The 18,849-nt window shown below is 35.2% G+C and overlaps 1 protein-coding gene across 4 annotated transcripts; it reads right to left on the reverse strand.

The window, feature by feature from the left end:
* Positions 1–17,857, reverse strand: LOC129237548 (uncharacterized). 4 transcript variants are annotated; one of them, XM_054872364.1, is made up of 12 exons: positions 17,627–17,857; positions 16,881–17,134; positions 16,715–16,812; positions 16,384–16,538; positions 15,942–16,325; positions 15,719–15,855; positions 15,335–15,463; positions 14,071–15,196; positions 13,927–14,006; positions 5,777–6,406; positions 5,078–5,713; positions 1–637 (listed from the first exon to the last, which is right to left on the reverse strand). In XM_054872364.1, exons 2-12 carry the CDS (start codon positions 17,094–17,096, stop codon positions 488–490), a joined length of 3,741 nt encoding a protein of 1,246 aa, XP_054728339.1. In that variant the 5' UTR covers positions 17,097–17,134; positions 17,627–17,857; the 3' UTR covers positions 1–487. The 4 variants fall into 4 exon arrangements, with proteins under 4 accessions (XP_054728339.1, XP_054728336.1, XP_054728338.1 ...); XM_054872361.1 differs by having other exon boundaries at positions 15,335–15,505; XM_054872363.1 differs by lacking the exon at positions 17,627–17,857 and adding an exon at positions 17,265–17,353 and having other exon boundaries at positions 15,335–15,505.
* Between the last annotated feature and the right edge of the window lie 992 nt (positions 17,858–18,849).

Raw genomic sequence — 18,849 nt, forward strand, 5'->3', positions numbered from 1 at the left:
AACGCTTTTACAATGGCATTATATTCGATAGAACTTTTTATAAAATATTTGCAATATAGAAAATATTCGTAACCAAATATAGTCAGTACTAACGTATAATAAATATTTAATCGATCAGTTTCTTTATTTGTAATTGGGACAAAATGCCCTCACAAAAAGGAGTTCCTTCTGATTCGAGTAAAACTCGCACGATGAATTGTAGTTCAAATATTAAAGTTAATTTTTGTTTGAACGAAGCAACGCATAAAAATGCGGAAAACGCCGTCATGACTTTCATTGGCGAAGGTGAATACCACCGACTATAGCTTTTTGTTGCTATATACAAGTTTAAAATCTTTTGCGAACTAAACTCGCTTTATACCTTTATACCCTTCATATTTGAGTAAATAATAAAGTGAAGGAATTTGTCGAATCAATGCCCACACTAATTGTTTTTGGTAGTTTAGTAAAATATTACCTGCGATTTTTTAATAGAAATATATTGATCTTATTTGTTTTCACGTGACCGACTGGTATTGGCGTTCGCATTTGATGGATTATTGCCGGTTGGAGTCGAAACACAAACACTTGTACCGTTAGTTTGTGGTGCAGATGCGGGTAACGGCAGCAAAGCGTTTGGCGGTGGACACCAGTAGCCCTAAAATCAAGAAAATATTGTTGGTCACATATGTACTTTCACAAAATGTTTCGACACAAATATGTCTAAGAAAAAAGTGATTTAATTAGTAAACATTTCTAAGTAATTAAAAGTAAGACATTTTTCAAAACATACATTTGCATTCAAAATAATAGTAGTGCGAAGAAGTTTAACCTTTTTTTAATTTTTGGTTTTTATTTTTGTACATAATTTTTGCTTATTTTTGAAACCTTTTTTTTTAATTTTTGTATGTAATTTTTGTTTGTTGTTTTTGAATACAATTTTTTTGCATATTTTTTTTTTTTATATACAGTGTACTCTCTCTTAAGCGAACACCTAAGGGACTAAACAAATTTGTCTGCTGATGAAAAAAAATATAAAAAGAATTCATAAAAAATTTGTAATAGATTAAACAGTTTTATTTCCAAAACAAGAATATTAACCCTTGGGGACGCGTGTCGGCATTAAGCCGCCCAAATTAGTTCGTAGCTACAAAGCTCGCGACGTCTGTCGTTCTGAGCGATAGGATACGCATAGGTATAGTAGGTTAGGTTAGGTTGAAGCGGTTTTCCATTGTAGGACACACTCCGGCTCATGGTCCATTGTGATGCCGCGTGGGGAACTAGCCCCTATTCCTCCTGAAACCAATGTGTGCTATTCAAAAATTTTGCAAGATCCTTAATTTCGACACAGCCGAGGTCTTCTAATTCGTTGAAGAAATGTTCGCCCAAAATGGCGAGTCTACGTCTGGATAGAGCACGACAGTGACACAGAAGGTGCAGATGCGGGATCGTCTCTTCCTCGTCTAGACAACTTCTGCAGAAGTCATGTCTTTGCACACCCATTCTCTGGGCGTGCCTACCGATTAGGCAGTGCCCCGTAATAACTGAAATCAGTATGTTAAGACTATGCTTATATCTTCTACAGTTATATGTGTAGAAGTTCTGTGCCTTCAGCATTGAGAATCAGCCACATCTGTCCGGCTATTTTGCAAGTGGCTTCGTTATGCCATCTTTCTTTCGCAACTCTTACAATTTCCTCGCGCATTCACAGTCTACATGTTTGCAAGGGCATACCTATATCCCTGTCTATGTACTCATCAGTCAATTTGGTGAGCGATTTTCGCTAGTTCATCGGCTCTGCAGTTCCCCTCAATGTCGCAATGGCCAGGAACCCATGCAATCATTAGGTGAAATGACTCAGCCATCTCGTTAAGAGATACGCAACATTTCATGGCTGCCTTGGAGATTGTCGAGGGATTTTATCGACGCCTGGCTACTAGTGAAAATGTAGATATCATCTCCAGGGATCGCATCACACTGTACCAGTGTCACGGCATAGGTATAGTAAAAGAGTCAGGTTTTCATTCAAAGACATTAGGACCCATTAACGATGAAGTCTTATCTTCCTTATAATGTAAATTTACGTTGTGAGATGACGGCAGAGTCAGAACGAATTTCAGTTCTTCGATTCAGTCTCTGTGTCACTGCTAGAGGAACCATCAGTTTTTTATATATTTTATCCTACGCACGATGATCTAGAGATGATACGTTAGTTATTGACAGTTCTGAAGAATATTACTTTGAATCTGATAAGACGGAAGATGACGGCATCACTTCGTCAAATGGAAGCGAAATCCGTGCAATACGGAATCCACTCAGACATTTCAACATTAGCAGTGATAGCAGTTTGTTTATAATTATTTTTTGATTTTATGAAAATTTTTTCTTGTGTTAAATAAAACCTTAGTTTTATAACGTTCAACGTATTTCTTTTTTCTTTACTCCGTACTCCAATACCTCTCGTCCTCAGCGACGCTCGCCCGTCGAGCGGCTTCGTCCCCAAGGGTTTAATACAAACATATAGGTACGACAAAGAAAGGATTTTCCAAGAATTGAAAAACAAAATTTATCATACAAGTTGAATATATTGATTTAAAAAAGTCAGAAATTTTAGCTTGGCGAGTTTTTCTTTTAACTCCCTTTAACTTCAATATGTACTTGAAGATCAGTGCGCAATTCAACACTCTTAAGGTCGTTGTGGTTTAGAGAAAAAGTATTTATAGAATTTTCTTATAGCTAAATAAGCCTCTTTATAGGAAGTTAACTTGTCATCAATCTCATTTTTTCTCATCTTTAGACGAATGGCCAACGATTCTTGGGAAACAGTTAACACTTCAGAATTGATACTTTCCAAATCTTCATCATTAATGAATATTTCATTATCTAAATTAAGATAGTTTTCCATGTCAGCTGGAATTTCTCTCTGAACTCCATTAATAACGTTGGAGAACTGAGCAAGTGCTGATAGTGGCAGCTCAAATTCTGCGGTCCAACCTCTGTCGTTATTGGGCATATCTGTTTTACCAAACCCCCAACTTTAATGAAACAATTTTGTATTGTCTGTGGACTCACTTGCTCCCACGATTTGTGTATGAAATAAACAGCATCTAATAAATTGATTGATTTTGACAACTCCATAGCAGAAATTGTCTCTGACATCCTAAACAAAATGCGTTTTAAAAATAACGATTAATACATGAACTTATATTTTTTTATAACGCCTTGGTCAAGGGGCTGACAAAATGCTTTTGTTTGCTGGGAGAAAAATAAGTAACATTTTTCAATTTTAGATCGCGAGTATGGGAAACCGCATTATCTAGACATAGAACGACGCTCCGCTCTAGAAGTCGCATTTTTTTATCGAACTGCACGAGAAAATCTGTCATCGAACGTCATTCAAGCCTTTTTTTGTTTTTATTTTTATTTTTTGCCACGTAATGGGTAAATTGTTCAAATTTATTTTGCGAAATGCCCGAGTTCTTGCATATTTCCCAATAATAAAAAGGTGCAATATAAAATCGTGAGACTATCCTTAAACCATTTTTCACCTTTTAATGCAAATGTTTTATCGGGTAATGCTCGGAAAAACAAGCCAGTTCATAACAAATGTTTCGCGGTTCATTTCCTTCAAACAAATATGGTACCTTTTCCGTTAAACTTTTGACATAATCTTGATGGATGATGCACTAAAAGCGTCGTAAATGAGTCTCACTGAAATTTCTTTAGCTTTGCTCCTTATAAGTGTACCTGACAAAGGAATGCCTTTATTTCTTCGTGCCTTCACAAACCATTCCTAGCACAATTTTTCTGCTTTGGGCTTTAGCAGACTTATTAAAAACAATTTCTTCGTATTTAGGGGATTCCCATCTATACATACAAGAGTTAATGAATAAGCAACAGCTGTACGAATATGGTAGAGGGTAAACGTAAAAACAATGGCCGGTTAAGGGGAATTAAAATACCCTTTGGGGTGGAAAACAAGTGTCCGCGTCCTGTTGTGAGAGGGTTGTCCGCTCAAGACAGAAACATTTTCAAAAACCCTTAAGAATTTTTTAGTACTAAAAAAACTGTCCATTTATGGGAGGTGTCCGTTTAAGAGAGATGTCCGTTAGGAGAGAATACACATATACTTATTATTGGCGCTTCCACCTTTTTTTTATGTTTGGCCGAGCTCCTTCTCCTATTTGTGGTGTGCGTCTTGATGTTGTTCCACAAATGGAAGGACCTACAGTTTTAAGCCAACTCCGAGAACGGCAGATATTTTTTATGAGGAGCTTTTTTTCCCATCGAATACAACATTGTTTTTCGGCTTGCCAATATCGAGACAATTTAGTTGGCTACCGGCCTCGATAATCTAGCGTAAGCGCACTAGCCTGCCATCTCAGAGTTAGTGGGTTCGAGTCCCACGTAAAGCACAGACCTCGCACTTTTCCAAATTTACCTACTTTCCCTGTTTCTAAAAAACAAAAAAAAAAAAAAAAAATTCTCATTCATCAACTCCAAAACCTTAGATGACGTTCTAAACAGTTAAAAGGCAACGACAGGTGGGCAATCCCACTTTTAAGGACTGGTAGCGGTAGGTGATTGGTCTACCTACCCTGTCAGAAATCAAAATAGATTAACGAAACCAACGCCAAACTGAGTCTTGTCGAGGCCCTATGCTACCGAGTAGAGTGAACAAGGCAAAAAAAAATTAGATATACACACACAAGAATTTTGTATAGTAAAATACATAATTGGGTTTGTGATTGGAGAGCGAATCACGATCAACGTAAGAATGGCGCTTTAGTGGAAACGTACTATAAAACAAATGTTTTGAAATTACTTCCTTTTATTCCTCCCTTAAGTAAGTATCCCACATTCCTCCAGAATATCCACTATTTGGTATTTTGCGACCTCAACTAAGAGATGAGAAAATTCGTTTAATAAAAATTTACTGATTCTCTTCATTTCGCAGTTCTGCCGAACACCCAAAAATTTAAATTTTAATAAATTCCTAGAAAATGTTCGGATACTTGTTTCTGATAATCTACATAAAATAGTCACGCTTTTTAAAATATTTTGCTTAATAACTGCCACAAACTTAAAATTTACATACCTGCGGTCCTAGGGATCCGCCTGCTATACCCGTATTCCCACAGCCACCTCCACCAGCAGTGGCAACTGATACTTGTGACGGTTGCGGTACCGTTGCAATTCCATTATTCATAGCCAATCCTCCTGTTGCTGTTGCCACTGCTGAGCCGGGTGTATAATAAAATGGCATTGGTGGAGGTGGTGCAGCACCAGTGTACGGTATACATTGGAATTGTAGTCCCTCGCCGCCTTGCATTACACCGGCCGCATCTGGGGCTGCGAGATCTGTTGGCGTTGGATAAAAACCGTTCGACGGTCCTTGGAATGCCATATTTACTGTAGTCACTGGCTCCGATGGAGACGCGATGAAATGTTGCGGTGGACCACCATTAGGCGGAGCTGGATAAGATATGGGAGTGCAAACCGTTGATGTTGGTGTTGGGTGCATACCCATGGCAGTAGAAGGTGGTGGTGGTGGCGCGTATATGCCAAAAGAATGTGAAGGCGGTGGCATCGGCATGTGCAGATAAATACCGCCGTTTGCAGTAGTCGGTGGAACAATTGGCATAGGTGGGTCGCCATTAAACTCTGCATACGGGACGAAAGGCGGAGGCACCATGGGGTTCGCCTGCGATGCTTGGTAAGTTGTGTGTGGCGTCTGAAAAAATATTTGAATTTTTACTAGTACTTAAATTACAAAGATAATGTTTGGCTCGCTCACCTGTGGCACCATTTTACCGTTATTAGGACCATTATGAACTCCACCGCCACTTTTAGCATGATGATCATAGTTTCCATGTGGCGATGGCATGCCCAGCTCCGCAACTGAAACGGCAAGTGAAGCAGTGCCGTTACTGCTGCCACTACCATTGCCATTGATCGCATGCATGGATTTCACATTTGGTAACGATGCATGACTGTGTGACGAATTAGGTGTAGCACTACGGTTCGAACTACTTGGTCCAACACTATTCGACTTCAATGTATTATTAGCAAACTTGCCGTTACCGCCCCCTCCACCAGCAGTATTATTATTATTATAGTCATTCTGTGTGTGGGTACCTTGGCCCTGCCCGGCGGTTGCATTATTGTTGCTTGTAGCATTATTGTTATTGTTGTTGCTCTGATTGCGCACAAAAAGTGGACGCTCTTTATTGCTGTTGAAATAACGCGACTGAAAACGTCTATTATGCATGTGACCACCTTTGCCGGAGCCACTATTGGCGCTACTGGTATACGAAGACTGATTATGTGGAGCTCCTTGCAAAGTGTTGTTGCCATTTTGATTGGATGCTTGTGCGGTATGGGCGTTTAAATTCGACATGCTGCTCTTGATAGGATCAGATTTTGGCTGAAAGTAAAAATTATACTCCGTTGAAAAGTTATAAAAGCATCACATTTTGACAAGTTTTGACTATTTATTTATTTATATTATTATTATTTTTTTTATATTATTTTTTTTTATATATTATTATTATTTTTTTTATATTATTTTTTTTATATTAATATTATTATTTTTTGATATTATTATATTTTTTATATTATTATTTTTTTTATATTGTTTTTTTTTTATATTATTATTATTTTATATTATTATTTTTTTATATTATTATTTTTTTTATATTATTATTATTTTTTATATAATATTATTTTTTCATTCTATGACAAAGCCCATACTAACTAGAAGTTTTAAATTTTGAACTAGATTTATGAAAGTTCGACAAGTTTGAATCAAACTTTTTAATCAGAATTAAAAAAAAAACAAATTAGGCAGGCGTAAAACTGCTTATAAAATTTTAGTATAATAGAGCGTAAGAAGTTTGATTTCGCTCAAAAATCGTGTTTATTTTGGACAGTTTGGTTGACGGTTTGGGTCTTTTTTCTATATGAAAAATTTCGTCAAAAAAAAAAAAGAAAAATTCAAAAATCAACGAGAACTTCGAGCCACTTGGGCTATAAAATCGCGTACGTAAAATTTTTAAAATTTCAATTATCTGGTTTTTTATAAAAATAATAATGTAAATAATTTAAAGATCTATGTATGTTGTTAAAGTTGGCCAATGTGTGGTGACCTTAACTTAATATCACTCACTTTGGTTTACATTATTTAGGCCATACTACGTACCATAAATGACAAAAAAAATTGCTTTATCTTTTTATAAATAGTAACCCCGAAGGAACATGCGCTTTATAAGAATTTTGAGCAACTTCAAACTTACATTTTTTCATGCTAATATTGAAATATCGCTCAGAACTAAAATAAAAAATCTAATCAAAAGGTTGAATTTTTTTTAACTTGTACTGGTAGATATGTGGTTATACATTAGGGTGTTTCATCAAAAAACATTGCTGGTTTTCAACTGGAATTATAGATTTTACGACTTGCCACAAAATATTTCGAAGAAATATGAAGATTTAGGTGAAATGAATTGAAAACATCCCTGATCCTGATAACCGATTTTTTTATGAATAATATTGGTTTTTCTAATATTTTTTATTAAAAAAAAATTATTAAAAAACAATTTTTTTATTATTTTTTTCAAAAAATAACTGCAGATAGTAGAAGAGTTTTAGCTTAAAAGGTTTTTTTTTTAAGTTGTATCAACTCAAGCTAAAATATGCGATTTTTATGTTAATTTTGAATTTTTTTGGAAGATAATTTTAAGTAAAACTTCGTCAACTTAGCCAGCCCTTGACCGCTTTAGGCTTCTAGTATTTCATTAGAAACGAATTTTTCTCCTTTTCATTTCTTTGCAAATTAAAACATTCACGTCTCAATTTTTAGTTGCAAATATCACTAGTTTGATTCAAGTAAAGCAATTTTTTTTAATTGCAAGCTAAAAACTGCTGTCATCTAAAGTGTGAAACAAAAATTTTAAATTATATTTTTTTATTAACAAAAATAATTTTTGTATTCAAATTAAACGAGAAAAATTAAAATAAAAAAAAAAACATTTTGTTTATTTATTAATAGAAAATTTTTTATTTTTTGATTTAATTTAATTTTTTATTTTTCAACAAAAATTAATAATATTTTTATATATTTATTTTTATTAAAAATTTACTTTATATTTATTTTTTAATAAAAAATAATGTTTTTTTTACTACTTTTATGTTTTAATAAAAAAATAATATATTTTTTTAGTTTTTTATTGCAAACATTTATTTTTATTAAAAAATTTCTTTTTATTACAAAAACTAAGTTTTTGAGTATTTCGTGCTACAAAGTTTTAGCTTTGTGTTATATTGTTTTTGTTGTAGAATGCACTATTGTTTTTTTTCCTTGATCACTTCTCTCGGGAGCCTCGACAAGACTCTTCCGTCGTACACGGTTCTGTGCTGTTGTTTATGAAAAAATGCACTATACTTTCATAAAAACATTAAAAAAAAAGTTAAAATTTGAAAATTCTTTGCGCTCCTCTTATTTTGAACGCATGTAGAAATTTTTTCTGAGATATTCCCTATCTATTTCGGGTAAGATCTATAAAACTGCACCGATTTCTTTTTAAATTACGAGTAAAATTAGAAATTTTAATGAAAATGTGCCGAATTATTACAAATTAAAATTTCAAAGTTCGAAACTTTGCTTAATATGGTTGGTTTTTGCTCATCTATTTCGACCAAGACCAAAAATCCATTTTCTTAGTCTCAACTTCTTATTCACGAAGCAGTTGTTAAGCTATGTTTCCTAAGCGGCCTTCAGGTCATAGAATGATTCACATTGATTCTCTGCTATGAACCAGAAACGGCGTCGCCGGAATAGGCTTTTTAGTATATTGTATACCTAGAAATCATACGGAGTGCAGTGGTTACGCGACTATGTCGTTCGAACAATGAAGGTATTTTAATTCTTGAGGTGCTGCAATGGTTTCAAATTTGAAACAGATATTTATTATAACTCCCTTCTAGGCCCAGCTTCATATATGTAATAGCCACGTATTATTTCAATTCCCTTAAAAGTGTATTTCTTGTTTTTATCAAGTCTTGGGCCAAATCTAATAATCAAAAATCATCCCTTTACGGTAATCAACTCAGCAAATTTTTATTGTTCAAAGAGTTACAAGGTGTTACTCCAATGAACATTTGCTTTATTTCGCCATCTGCCACCAAAGAATAGAAATATGCTGTAATATACGAAAGTCGGCCAAATGGTAGCTTTGCTTTATTTGCTTTAAGCGGTTAGGGGTAGTCAGAATTTTCAAAACAATTGGATTTTTTTTTTTGCATTTTCTTAAAGTATAGTATCTTACAAATATTGCGTGAAAATTTGAAGTGAATCCGACAAATACTTTTCGAGTTATTCAACAATTAACAAAGGGTGCTCGGGAGCTCCGGAATCGATAGCAAAACTTTAAATGCGTTTTTCTCAAAACTATGTTTTTTGAACTGGTGATCGCTGTAACTTAGAAACCGCTTGGTGGATTTCAATAAAATTTATACTGCTTTTGAAAAACATAAAAAACACGTGACTGATCCAAGGATTTTTTTTTTTCAAAAATTTCAATTTTTTTAAAATTGTCTCGAAAATCTGAAAAATGCTTCCTGAGCCCGCTTATTGTTAATTTTGAAAAAAAGCCTCGATAAGGGACAAGATTATCTATTAATAAAACTAATTTCTCTTGTCCGATTGATTTTAGATGAATCTCCAAGGACTTCTGGAAAAACGGGCTCCACTCAAACAGCGATAACTTTTAAAATTTTTAATTTTTTTTTTTTGAAATTTTGCTCAAGTCAAGTCGAAACATGACGTAATAATGCTATGTTTTTATTTTTTAATGAAGCAATTGAAGCGGAGCCGCGAATAACGTTTTAAGTCATTTTTTGCAAAACGTGTTTTTTTGCAGATTTCCGTTACTATTACGCTCTTGCATCTCTTAAGTATCAAATAAGTTAAAATTTCGGACCATAAGGCAATTAAAAAGCAATTAGAAGAAGTCAGTCCGTGGAAGAACGTTGTAAGTTACACGCAAAATGATACGATCGCAATTGTCGAAGGTAATTGATAAGTATAACAGAGGTACAAAAAGGAAATGTAATGTTGAAAACTAGTGTGATAATAAAAACAAAAAGGTTAGAAATAGTGGAAATGCATATAAATGTAAGCAGGAAAAACAAAAGTATCTCTCAAAAAAACGCCCCAGAACAAGTAATGTGGAAAAACGTTTTAAGTGTACTTGCTGTAATTTTATTTTATTTAGGTTTGTGATTGTCGTTGCTATTTCAATTGCGAAAAATTTAGCGTTAGTCAAATAAAGGAATATTTTGTCGAATTCTAAGAAAAAAATTATAATGAACAAACGGTTTTTTATCGAATTGTTGTGAGCCTCGAAGAAGAAGATTTAAAAACGCAATTTCATGTATTTTGAAACATATTTCATGCAACTACGATGTACTTAAAAAGGGAGAAATAAGTAAATTAATAATATGGTCCGATAGATGCGTTGGACAGAGCAACAACTGGACAATAATTTCATTATGCAACAGTCTTTTTACGAAGTATTTTTCTGAAATCAATCAAAAATTTTAGACTTCTGGACACAGCTTTCTTTCATGTGATCGAGATTTTGCACTTACTGAAAAAAAACTTCCCAACTTTTTATTCCCGAAGATGTTTCTCTATTAATTGCATCTACGAGACAGTCGAATCCATTTAATGTACATCAAATGGATCTAAATGATTTTAAAAATTTTGACGTTCTCAAAAAAAATTTATATAAGGATCCTAAATGCAAAATTACCAAAGCTAGATGGCTTCAGATTTCTACTGATGATCCAAACATACTAAGAGTACGAAAAAATCATATTCCAGAAACATGGCCATGCTATAATTTGTATTCAAAACAAAAAAAAAAAAAAAACGCAGAACTTGAAAAATTATGCGATGCCTCTACTTCGAAAGGAATACATTAGTATACATAAGTGATGAGAAAAAAAGAAAAAAAAAAAAAAATTTTTAAATGACCGCGTACTTATAATTCGAAATTAAAATTCCCAATTTTTTTTTTTTTATAAGTTATTAATGTCATTGTTTTGGACAAGCCAAAAATACAGGAACAAAAAACAATCACAAAGCCTCCAAAAACGTTTTTTTTCTTTCTTGTAAAAAAAAACGATTATGGCATTTACAACGTTATTCGCGGCTCCGCTTCAATTGACTAGCAAACAAAATTGTTGAAAATCTGACTACACGTAACCCCTTAAAGCTTCAAATACCGTAATATTCTTTTTGAAAGCGCTTTGTTAGCCTTTGACATTTCAATTTTATTTGTCGCCTCGTTTTTTCCTGTTATTCTGGCAGCATTCAAAGCTACCATTTGGCCATGGGAGTCTTGAAAGAAAAGCAAAGAAAAACAAAGCAAGAAAGACAAGCAAAGCATGCTTTCTTTTTAACATCACCTATGTACGTATATCTGCACAATTCTCTTATGGAACGGCAGCGGGTATTGTGATTTAATAAACGTATGTGATTTTCTGTTGGTTATACTAAGCCAAAAATGTTTCTACTTCTCATAATTCTAAGCGTACGTGTCCTTGTGTCTCTGAGCTCATCCCGAGCTTGTACAAATGACTTCGCAGTTTAAAATTACCCGTGAGAATACATGCAAGAACTCTCTGTAATGTTCTTTGGAAGGTTATAAACTTTTTAGAAGCCAGCTTCCCAATAACGAGCTTGCCTAGCGTAGTACCAGAAAGAGCTTAAGTCACATTATTCAGTCACCGCAGCTTACTTCGTTCCTGATTACACAGGGTGGGCCATATAGCGTTTGCTTTTTGAACCACCTATTTTTTTGAGAATGGTAACACAAATGACATGTCAAATGTGTTCATAATTTACTTAAAGGTTTGACATTTACGAAATGGGACGCTATACGCTTGAACAAAATTGGGAAATATTGAAAACCTATTTCCAAAGTGGTGAGTCTTCTTCTTCTTCCGCGGTTACAGTAAATGGCGAGCGTTACCGTGACATGCTCAACGAGTTGTTTCCAAAAATTGAAGAGGATGACATGGACGACATTTGGTTTCAACAGGACGGTGCAACTTGTCACACTGCCAAAGAAACACTCGAACTTTTGGCTACCGTTTTTGAAAACCAAATAATCAGCCGAAATTCCGATATGAATTGGCCGCCTCGGAGCTGTGATTTAAGGGGTAACACCACTGTAGAAATTTCAAAAAATTGATTTTTTTTTATATGCTTAAAAATTCTTTGAACCTTTTAAAATAGAGAACAAAAAATTTTGTACGTTACCGAAGTTTATTTCATAAATATTTTAAGCTTTTAACCAAGCGTTAGTGACTGCTACCTAACGACTTCTCCAAATTTCCAAACTTTAAACGCGTTTTTCTCAAAACACGTTTTCTGAAACTGGCACGCAGCATAACTCAAACAATTTTAAATATTTTTAATCAGGTTTTTCACTACGTCTGTATAATAACCTTCTTAAGAGAAGAGCGTAGGGGATTTTCGATAGATTAATTTAAACGATTGTTATAATTATTTAAGTGCCGTTTTTTTAGTCCAAAATAGAGTCTTTTCCTTCAAATGCTTGCTAATTCCACAAAAAAAAATATTTTTTAAATCCCCTACGTGTTTCTCTAGCTATTCTTATCTAGATTAAGAAAAAAAATGTTTCTTTGTTCCAGATTAAAATTTGCACCCTCTGTGCTGCGTGCCGCGGAGCGCTTTCAAGAGAAACCACATTACAAAAATGTCTCCTATGCCGCCATTTTGTAAAATTTTTCGATCAAACTTTGTAGTTTTGTATTTTAGTATATAAGTAATAACTTCCCAAACCAGAGTGATTGTTTTCCCTTTCCTTCTATACAAAAAAACTCTTTAAAAATCGTGTTTATTTTACGCGTGTACAGTGGTGTTACCCCTTAAGCCCGTTGGACTATTTTTTGTGGGGAGCCGTTAAGGACAAATGTTATGCAACCCATCCAGAGACGATTGATGCTTTAAAACACGATATCGAAGTTGCCATTCATGAAATTGGACCCCAAACAATCGAAAATGTGCTTAAAAATTTGATTGATCGAATGGCCTACTGTAAAGCCAGTCATGGCAGTCATTTGAACGATATTATTTTTCATTCATAAATGACAAAGTTCAATCTTCAAAATAAAAAAAAGTTTGAAAAAATATTGATTAGTTTTTTTTATAGCCGATTCAAAAAGCAAATTTTACATGGCCCACCCTATATAAGCAAACATTTTGTTGTACTGCAAAATTGATAGCTCTCCCAAATGATAAAACCGATTAGCATGGAAACGTCATTCAGCTCCCGGACACGCTCATGCATTTGCTGTCCAACAGCTTATATATGTGTGTGTGTGTCGGGTGACACACGTACTTTCTTCGTGTCACACATACTTGTTTTCGGCTTTTGCATGATGAAAATCAAAAATTTTAGATATTAGCGTCATGCACCCGACACGCACACATATTAGCTGCTGGACAGCATGCATGAGCCTCCGCCGGAGCTATATCGGTCATTGTGGTTGTTATTGCTGAAACAGCATAAAACCTGTTGACACATTTTTGGGAAATACTGCTGAACTGATAGTTCTTAACCACACATAAATCTTGCTAAGCTACATAATTTTCAGTTGTCCCTTGGGACAGTTTTTCAGTGCGATTTAAAACGTTACGAAACTAGTTTCTATTGCTTCAAAACAAAAAAAAATAAACTCTAATATTTGGTTACAATTTTTACATAAACAAGTTTTTGTTGCCTTGTTTGTTTGTTTACATTCTGATTGGAGTTTTGGTATTCAAATCACCGAATTGCAAAAACAAAATTGACATGTATTTTGTGTCACTGCTATCTCTTATTTGCATTCGTTTAGGGATACAAGCATACAAACCTCTTGCCCGATGTCTTCATTTGCATTTCCTCCATTAATTTTAGATGTTGTTTTTCCACTGTTTCCTTTTGCTTTTGCATCTAAAATTTGATGACCATATTTTATAAACATTTCCACCCTTCAAGTATGCCACTCGATACTCACCTTCGTTGCCACGCTTCGAGTGAATGAGATGATAGTCCAAACCTAAATTATAAAAGTAGCGCAAAGTGGACACATCGGAAGGCAAATCTACGCCATTCGGCTCAACAGATTTCGTTGCGTCCCAATTAATACGACCACTTAGCGGTGTAGTCATATTTGGCGTTTGCACACCGCTGCGATTGCGTGTGGTTGGCGTTTCATAAACCGGTGTTGCGTTGTTTTGCATCGAACTAGCTTCAATGGCGTTGGCTGGTGCAACGCTGCCAAATTGCGCGTTGGGTGGGTAAAATGGACAGCCACCGATATTATGTGCTACTGGATGTGGCGCCGCAGTAGTTATAAGGGGTGGTGGTAACGGTGGTGCAGCTTGCATGTAAAGGTTATTTGGTGCGAAAGCTGTTTGTGGTGCGCCCGGCGGTGGATACATGTAATAACCGGTTGGCATCAGCGCTGTAGTTGGTGGATGAACAGCTGGATCATATCCGTAAGCGAAATACTCCTCAGGCATGGCACCATACTGAGGCATAGGATATAGATAATGCAGATCGGGGAGAATGAAAGCGGGAGCACTCAACCCTGTTGAATGGTCTAGGCCATTGAAGTTAGCGATCATGTCTTCATGTGCAAGGTTGGATTGTGGCACATTTGATTCAGTTTTAACACGTGTCTCTGGAATGGTTGTGCGCGGCGTAGCATTAGCGTTGTTCTCGTTGGAAGCCGGCACATTGGCGCTACAACTTTTCGGTTCTAGATCACGTGGCGCATGCTCCACCGTCAGTGGCATTGCGCAATACTCTAAAGTGTGTGCACGGAAGTTTTCAAAACGTGTGTATTGCTTCAACTTATAATAACAGCCGTTGCGATGTTGAGCTACGGCAGCAGTATAATGTTGTTTGTCCTCTTTATCGACATCACTACCTACATAGTCCGATGATTTGCTATTAGGCGTGAAAGGAGCACAGTAATCGTGTTCGCCGGCAAATTGGCCATTCAGTTTGAAGCGATAGTTATAATGACGAGTAAGGCGTACCGAACTGTATTTTTGCATATGACGCTGGAAACGATATGGTAATGTCCATGGCTTAAATTGGTCAGGTGGCAAAGGAGTAAGTGATTCATAGGGCACCTACAAATGCAATGGAATATTAAATGGTTTTACTTTTAATATAGCGAAATGCATGCATATTATTTAATGATTGAACGAAAAGTTTGCACTTTTACATTAACTATAAATTACTATAAATTTACATATTTTACATCTTACCAGACGCTTTTCGCCTAATTGTTCGATAAAAACAATGCAGTAGCCTTTGTCAACTGCTATCTCTTGTATATGACAAGTGTACACATCGTTTTCGGATTTGCATAACTTCACATGACACTTGGCTCCCACCTGGAAGAATTTATGAACTCTTGTTTGCTGGCAGCGTATCAACTTCAGTTTTACAATTCAGTTATACAAGCACAAACACAAAAGTAGAATGGATAGACAGGACACAGCATTGTGGAGCAGGACGTGTTAAAATGACAAGCACAAACCGATGACCGGATTTAATTGTATGTTAGACACATAGAAGGAACAAACTGTTAGTTCATTCATTATGACAAACAAACGACATGCATGCGCACTTAATGTCTAAATAAATACCTTGAAATTCGTGTCACCATTATACCAATTTTGTAATTTTTGCTCCTTGCGCTGCTCATTCCACGCATCAAACTCAATGTTGCGATACATATTTGGATCTAATGCTTTTGCAACTTTATAGGGAAATGGTGTAATACCTACAAATGCGAAATACCAAAAATCAAGTTAGACATATGGTATAAGTATACTAATCTATAAATTTGTATTCAATGTGTATGTGTACCTTCCTGCAATAACTGGCGCACACATGAGATATACTTGTGCGGCAGTAGGGATTCCGCGGTTTTACACAATGCTGTCTTTTCATATTCGTCACAATTTGTGTGCATCTTCATTTCACGATGCAAATCATCTGATAAGCGCGGAAAGTTTGTATAGTGGAAATGGCAGAGTTCGTAGTTTTCCAAAATGCAATTGGTTTCATGCGGTAAATCGAAACTAAAGACACGTCCATCAGTTAAGTGTATGCGGGTGCAGTAGCCTTCCTCATTGCTTTCAGAAGTGTATTCCATAGACTCCAGTGCCGGAGAGTGTAGCATATGCTCAACGGCAAATGCAACATCCGGTAATTTATACAAGTCCTTGTATAGGATTTCATAGCATATGGCTAAGATATAAAATAAGTCAAATTAAATTAGTTTTAGTACTTAGCTGTGCATAATTACCCTGACATATAGCTGCATCTTTGATGTAGTCACAAGTAAAAACGGAATCAAAGTGCCTTTCAGGCGTATAAAATACTCGAAATAAGTCATTGAAGTAGGAGCGAGTGCTATAGAAGTTTCCCAAATTGAAGGGCTCAAAAAGTAATACATTACGCCTGAAAAATAATTTCACAATTTATGTATGTATATGTGGACATTGACATAGAAACAATAAATGTTGAACAACTTAATCAAAAAAATGTTCGAATAATAAAGCATTTCAACTTTTATGGATTTAGCGGTAAATGTATTACAAGCGATTTCTTACAGCAATTATTACTCGTGAACTTACTGGAACATATAACCAACTGCCTGCAGTTCAATCAAGGTTCCGTATGTTTTGGGTTTCGACATATCATCAAGATACTCGTCCAAATCTCGTTCGATGAGCTGTTGATGAAATAAGAATTCTAATTTTTGCTGACTTCCAACTAATTCGCATCTTCCAATTAATTTACCGGCGCAAAAAAGTCCCGATGCTTACGCATATAGCGTACACATTTCTTGCGTATCGCCAAATGATGCAGCTGTGTATCATACATTTGTTCCGAAATCACACGAAACAAGCAGGAGGCATCGCGCGCTGTATGCTTGCGATAGAAATTGTTCTCCTCCAAGAATTGGTCAAAAGGGTCGGGTGCTTGGCGACTGCCAGAGGTGAATTGTCGTTGCATGCTTATAACTTATTCACAAAACTTTCTGCTGGTTGTATCTACAATTTAAAGCGTTTACATTGCAAAAACAAAACTTCAACAATTGTTTAATAGTGCATAAGACATAATTTAAGGTGCAACATAACCTCAAACTACACAAGTTTATTTGTGCAATTTATCATTACATACTGTTAACCGTTATTGTTGTGATTTGAGATCGTAAAATCTCACACACACACAAAGACATTTCCTAATAGTTTATCTACATAAATAATTAATTAAACAAAGTTCAATGCACGCAACTGTACAGTTCACCACACATTCTTCATATCCACATACATATGTATTCTCAAACAGTGCCTATATTCAAGGTCCAATAACAGTTATTTCTTTGTATTATACATTCCGTCTGCCAGACAAATTTATTGGTACAGTTTATCCAAGGCTGAACGGAATTCCCAATGGGTTGACAAAATTAAAAAAAAAATCCACTTTCTATTTTGTTTTGGTATTCTACGAATTTGTATCGGTGTTTTACGAATTTCACTCACCTTTTCTTAAATGTTTTTAACAAAATTGCAAATTTTAACGACTTTTAGACATTAAAATTTCAATTAACGTGAGAAGCAGCAAAAAACACAATCACAAAATTGCACTACACTTGTTTCGTTTCGTAAACTTTATTCGTTTATTTGAATGTTGATTAAAATATTAACTTTAAAAATAACTCAAACAAAGATTATCGTTTTGTTCAACGCTATGCGTTAAAATAAGCGAGATGCGATAAAATTCACAAGCAAAATGCAAAACACCAAAGATTCAAATTCGAAAAAGGAATGCTGAAAAAACGGTACTATTTTTTCAGGGCTGCTGTTGTCCATTGGCAAGGGTTGCATGAAAGAGTTCGAAATATAATGGGGGATTTTATTTATACATTCTAAGCATTCGGAATATACTTTTCTGTTTACTTTTTTGTTAAAACGGCACTGGTAACATTTTACCGAATATTCCAGAACGCATGCCTTCCATTTCGCCTATGAGATGGGGTGAAAAGCGCATTCGCTCAGGTGTATGTAAATGGATTTAAGTTAAATTTAAGCCAAAATTAAGGTTTCTGCCTTGTATACGTATTTTTCTTATAAATGTTGCTTATAAAACTTTTTCCTTGTCGTTCACAAAGTTCATTCCTGTTTTTTTCTGTATTCCTAATATTCCAAATAAACTAAAAACTATTCATACGTTCTCTGCGCGTGGAGTGTACCAGTTGCATTGCGATTTGCTACATTTTGGCATACATGTTGTTATCTTCTCTTTAGTTTCTGTACTTCGAAATTCACAAATAAAGACCAAAGTAGAGGTGCCATAACCATAACGCCATAAATTTACTGATCGAATCAACATATAGATAACACCGTAATCAATTAGAGGTGCCATACCATAGTTCCGTAGTCATAAAGTGTTTGGTCGAGCTTCTCCTCCGATTTGTGGCGTGTGTCTTGATATTGTCCCATAAATGGAGGGGCCTACAATTTTAAATCGACTCCGAACTGCAAATATTTTTTATCAGAAGCTTTTCCAAGGCAGAAATACACTCGGTGGTTTGCCATTGCCTGCCGAGGGGCAACCGCTATTAGAAAAAACTTTTTCTTCATTTGCGTAGGGTTACAAGCAAATCGTCTATTTAAAAATTTAATCAAGCGTCTTTTTATTCCATTAACATTCTCTGATCTCATTAACATTCTGTGTTTCGCTAACAGGATTCTGTTAATTATTT

This window comes from Anastrepha obliqua, chromosome 2 (assembly GCF_027943255.1).
Source record: "Anastrepha obliqua isolate idAnaObli1 chromosome 2, idAnaObli1_1.0, whole genome shotgun sequence".
Classification (NCBI taxonomy): Eukaryota; Metazoa; Arthropoda; class Insecta; order Diptera; family Tephritidae; genus Anastrepha; species Anastrepha obliqua.

What these genes read in the sequence shown, in the direction of transcription:
- LOC129237548 (XM_054872361.1), bottom strand. Translation starts at nt 17,096, where the DNA reads ATGCAACGACAATTCACCTCTGGCAGTCGCCAAGCACCCGACCCTTTT. An exon ending in ATCGGGACTTTTTTGCGCCG is followed by an intron (nt 16,813 to 16,880) that starts GTAAATTAATTG and finishes TTTCATCAACAG; the next exon opens with CTCATCGAACGAGATTTGGA. An exon ending in AGATGCAGCTATATGTCAGG is followed by an intron (nt 16,326 to 16,383) that starts GTAATTATGCAC and finishes TTTATATCTTAG; the next exon opens with CCATATGCTATGAAATCCTA.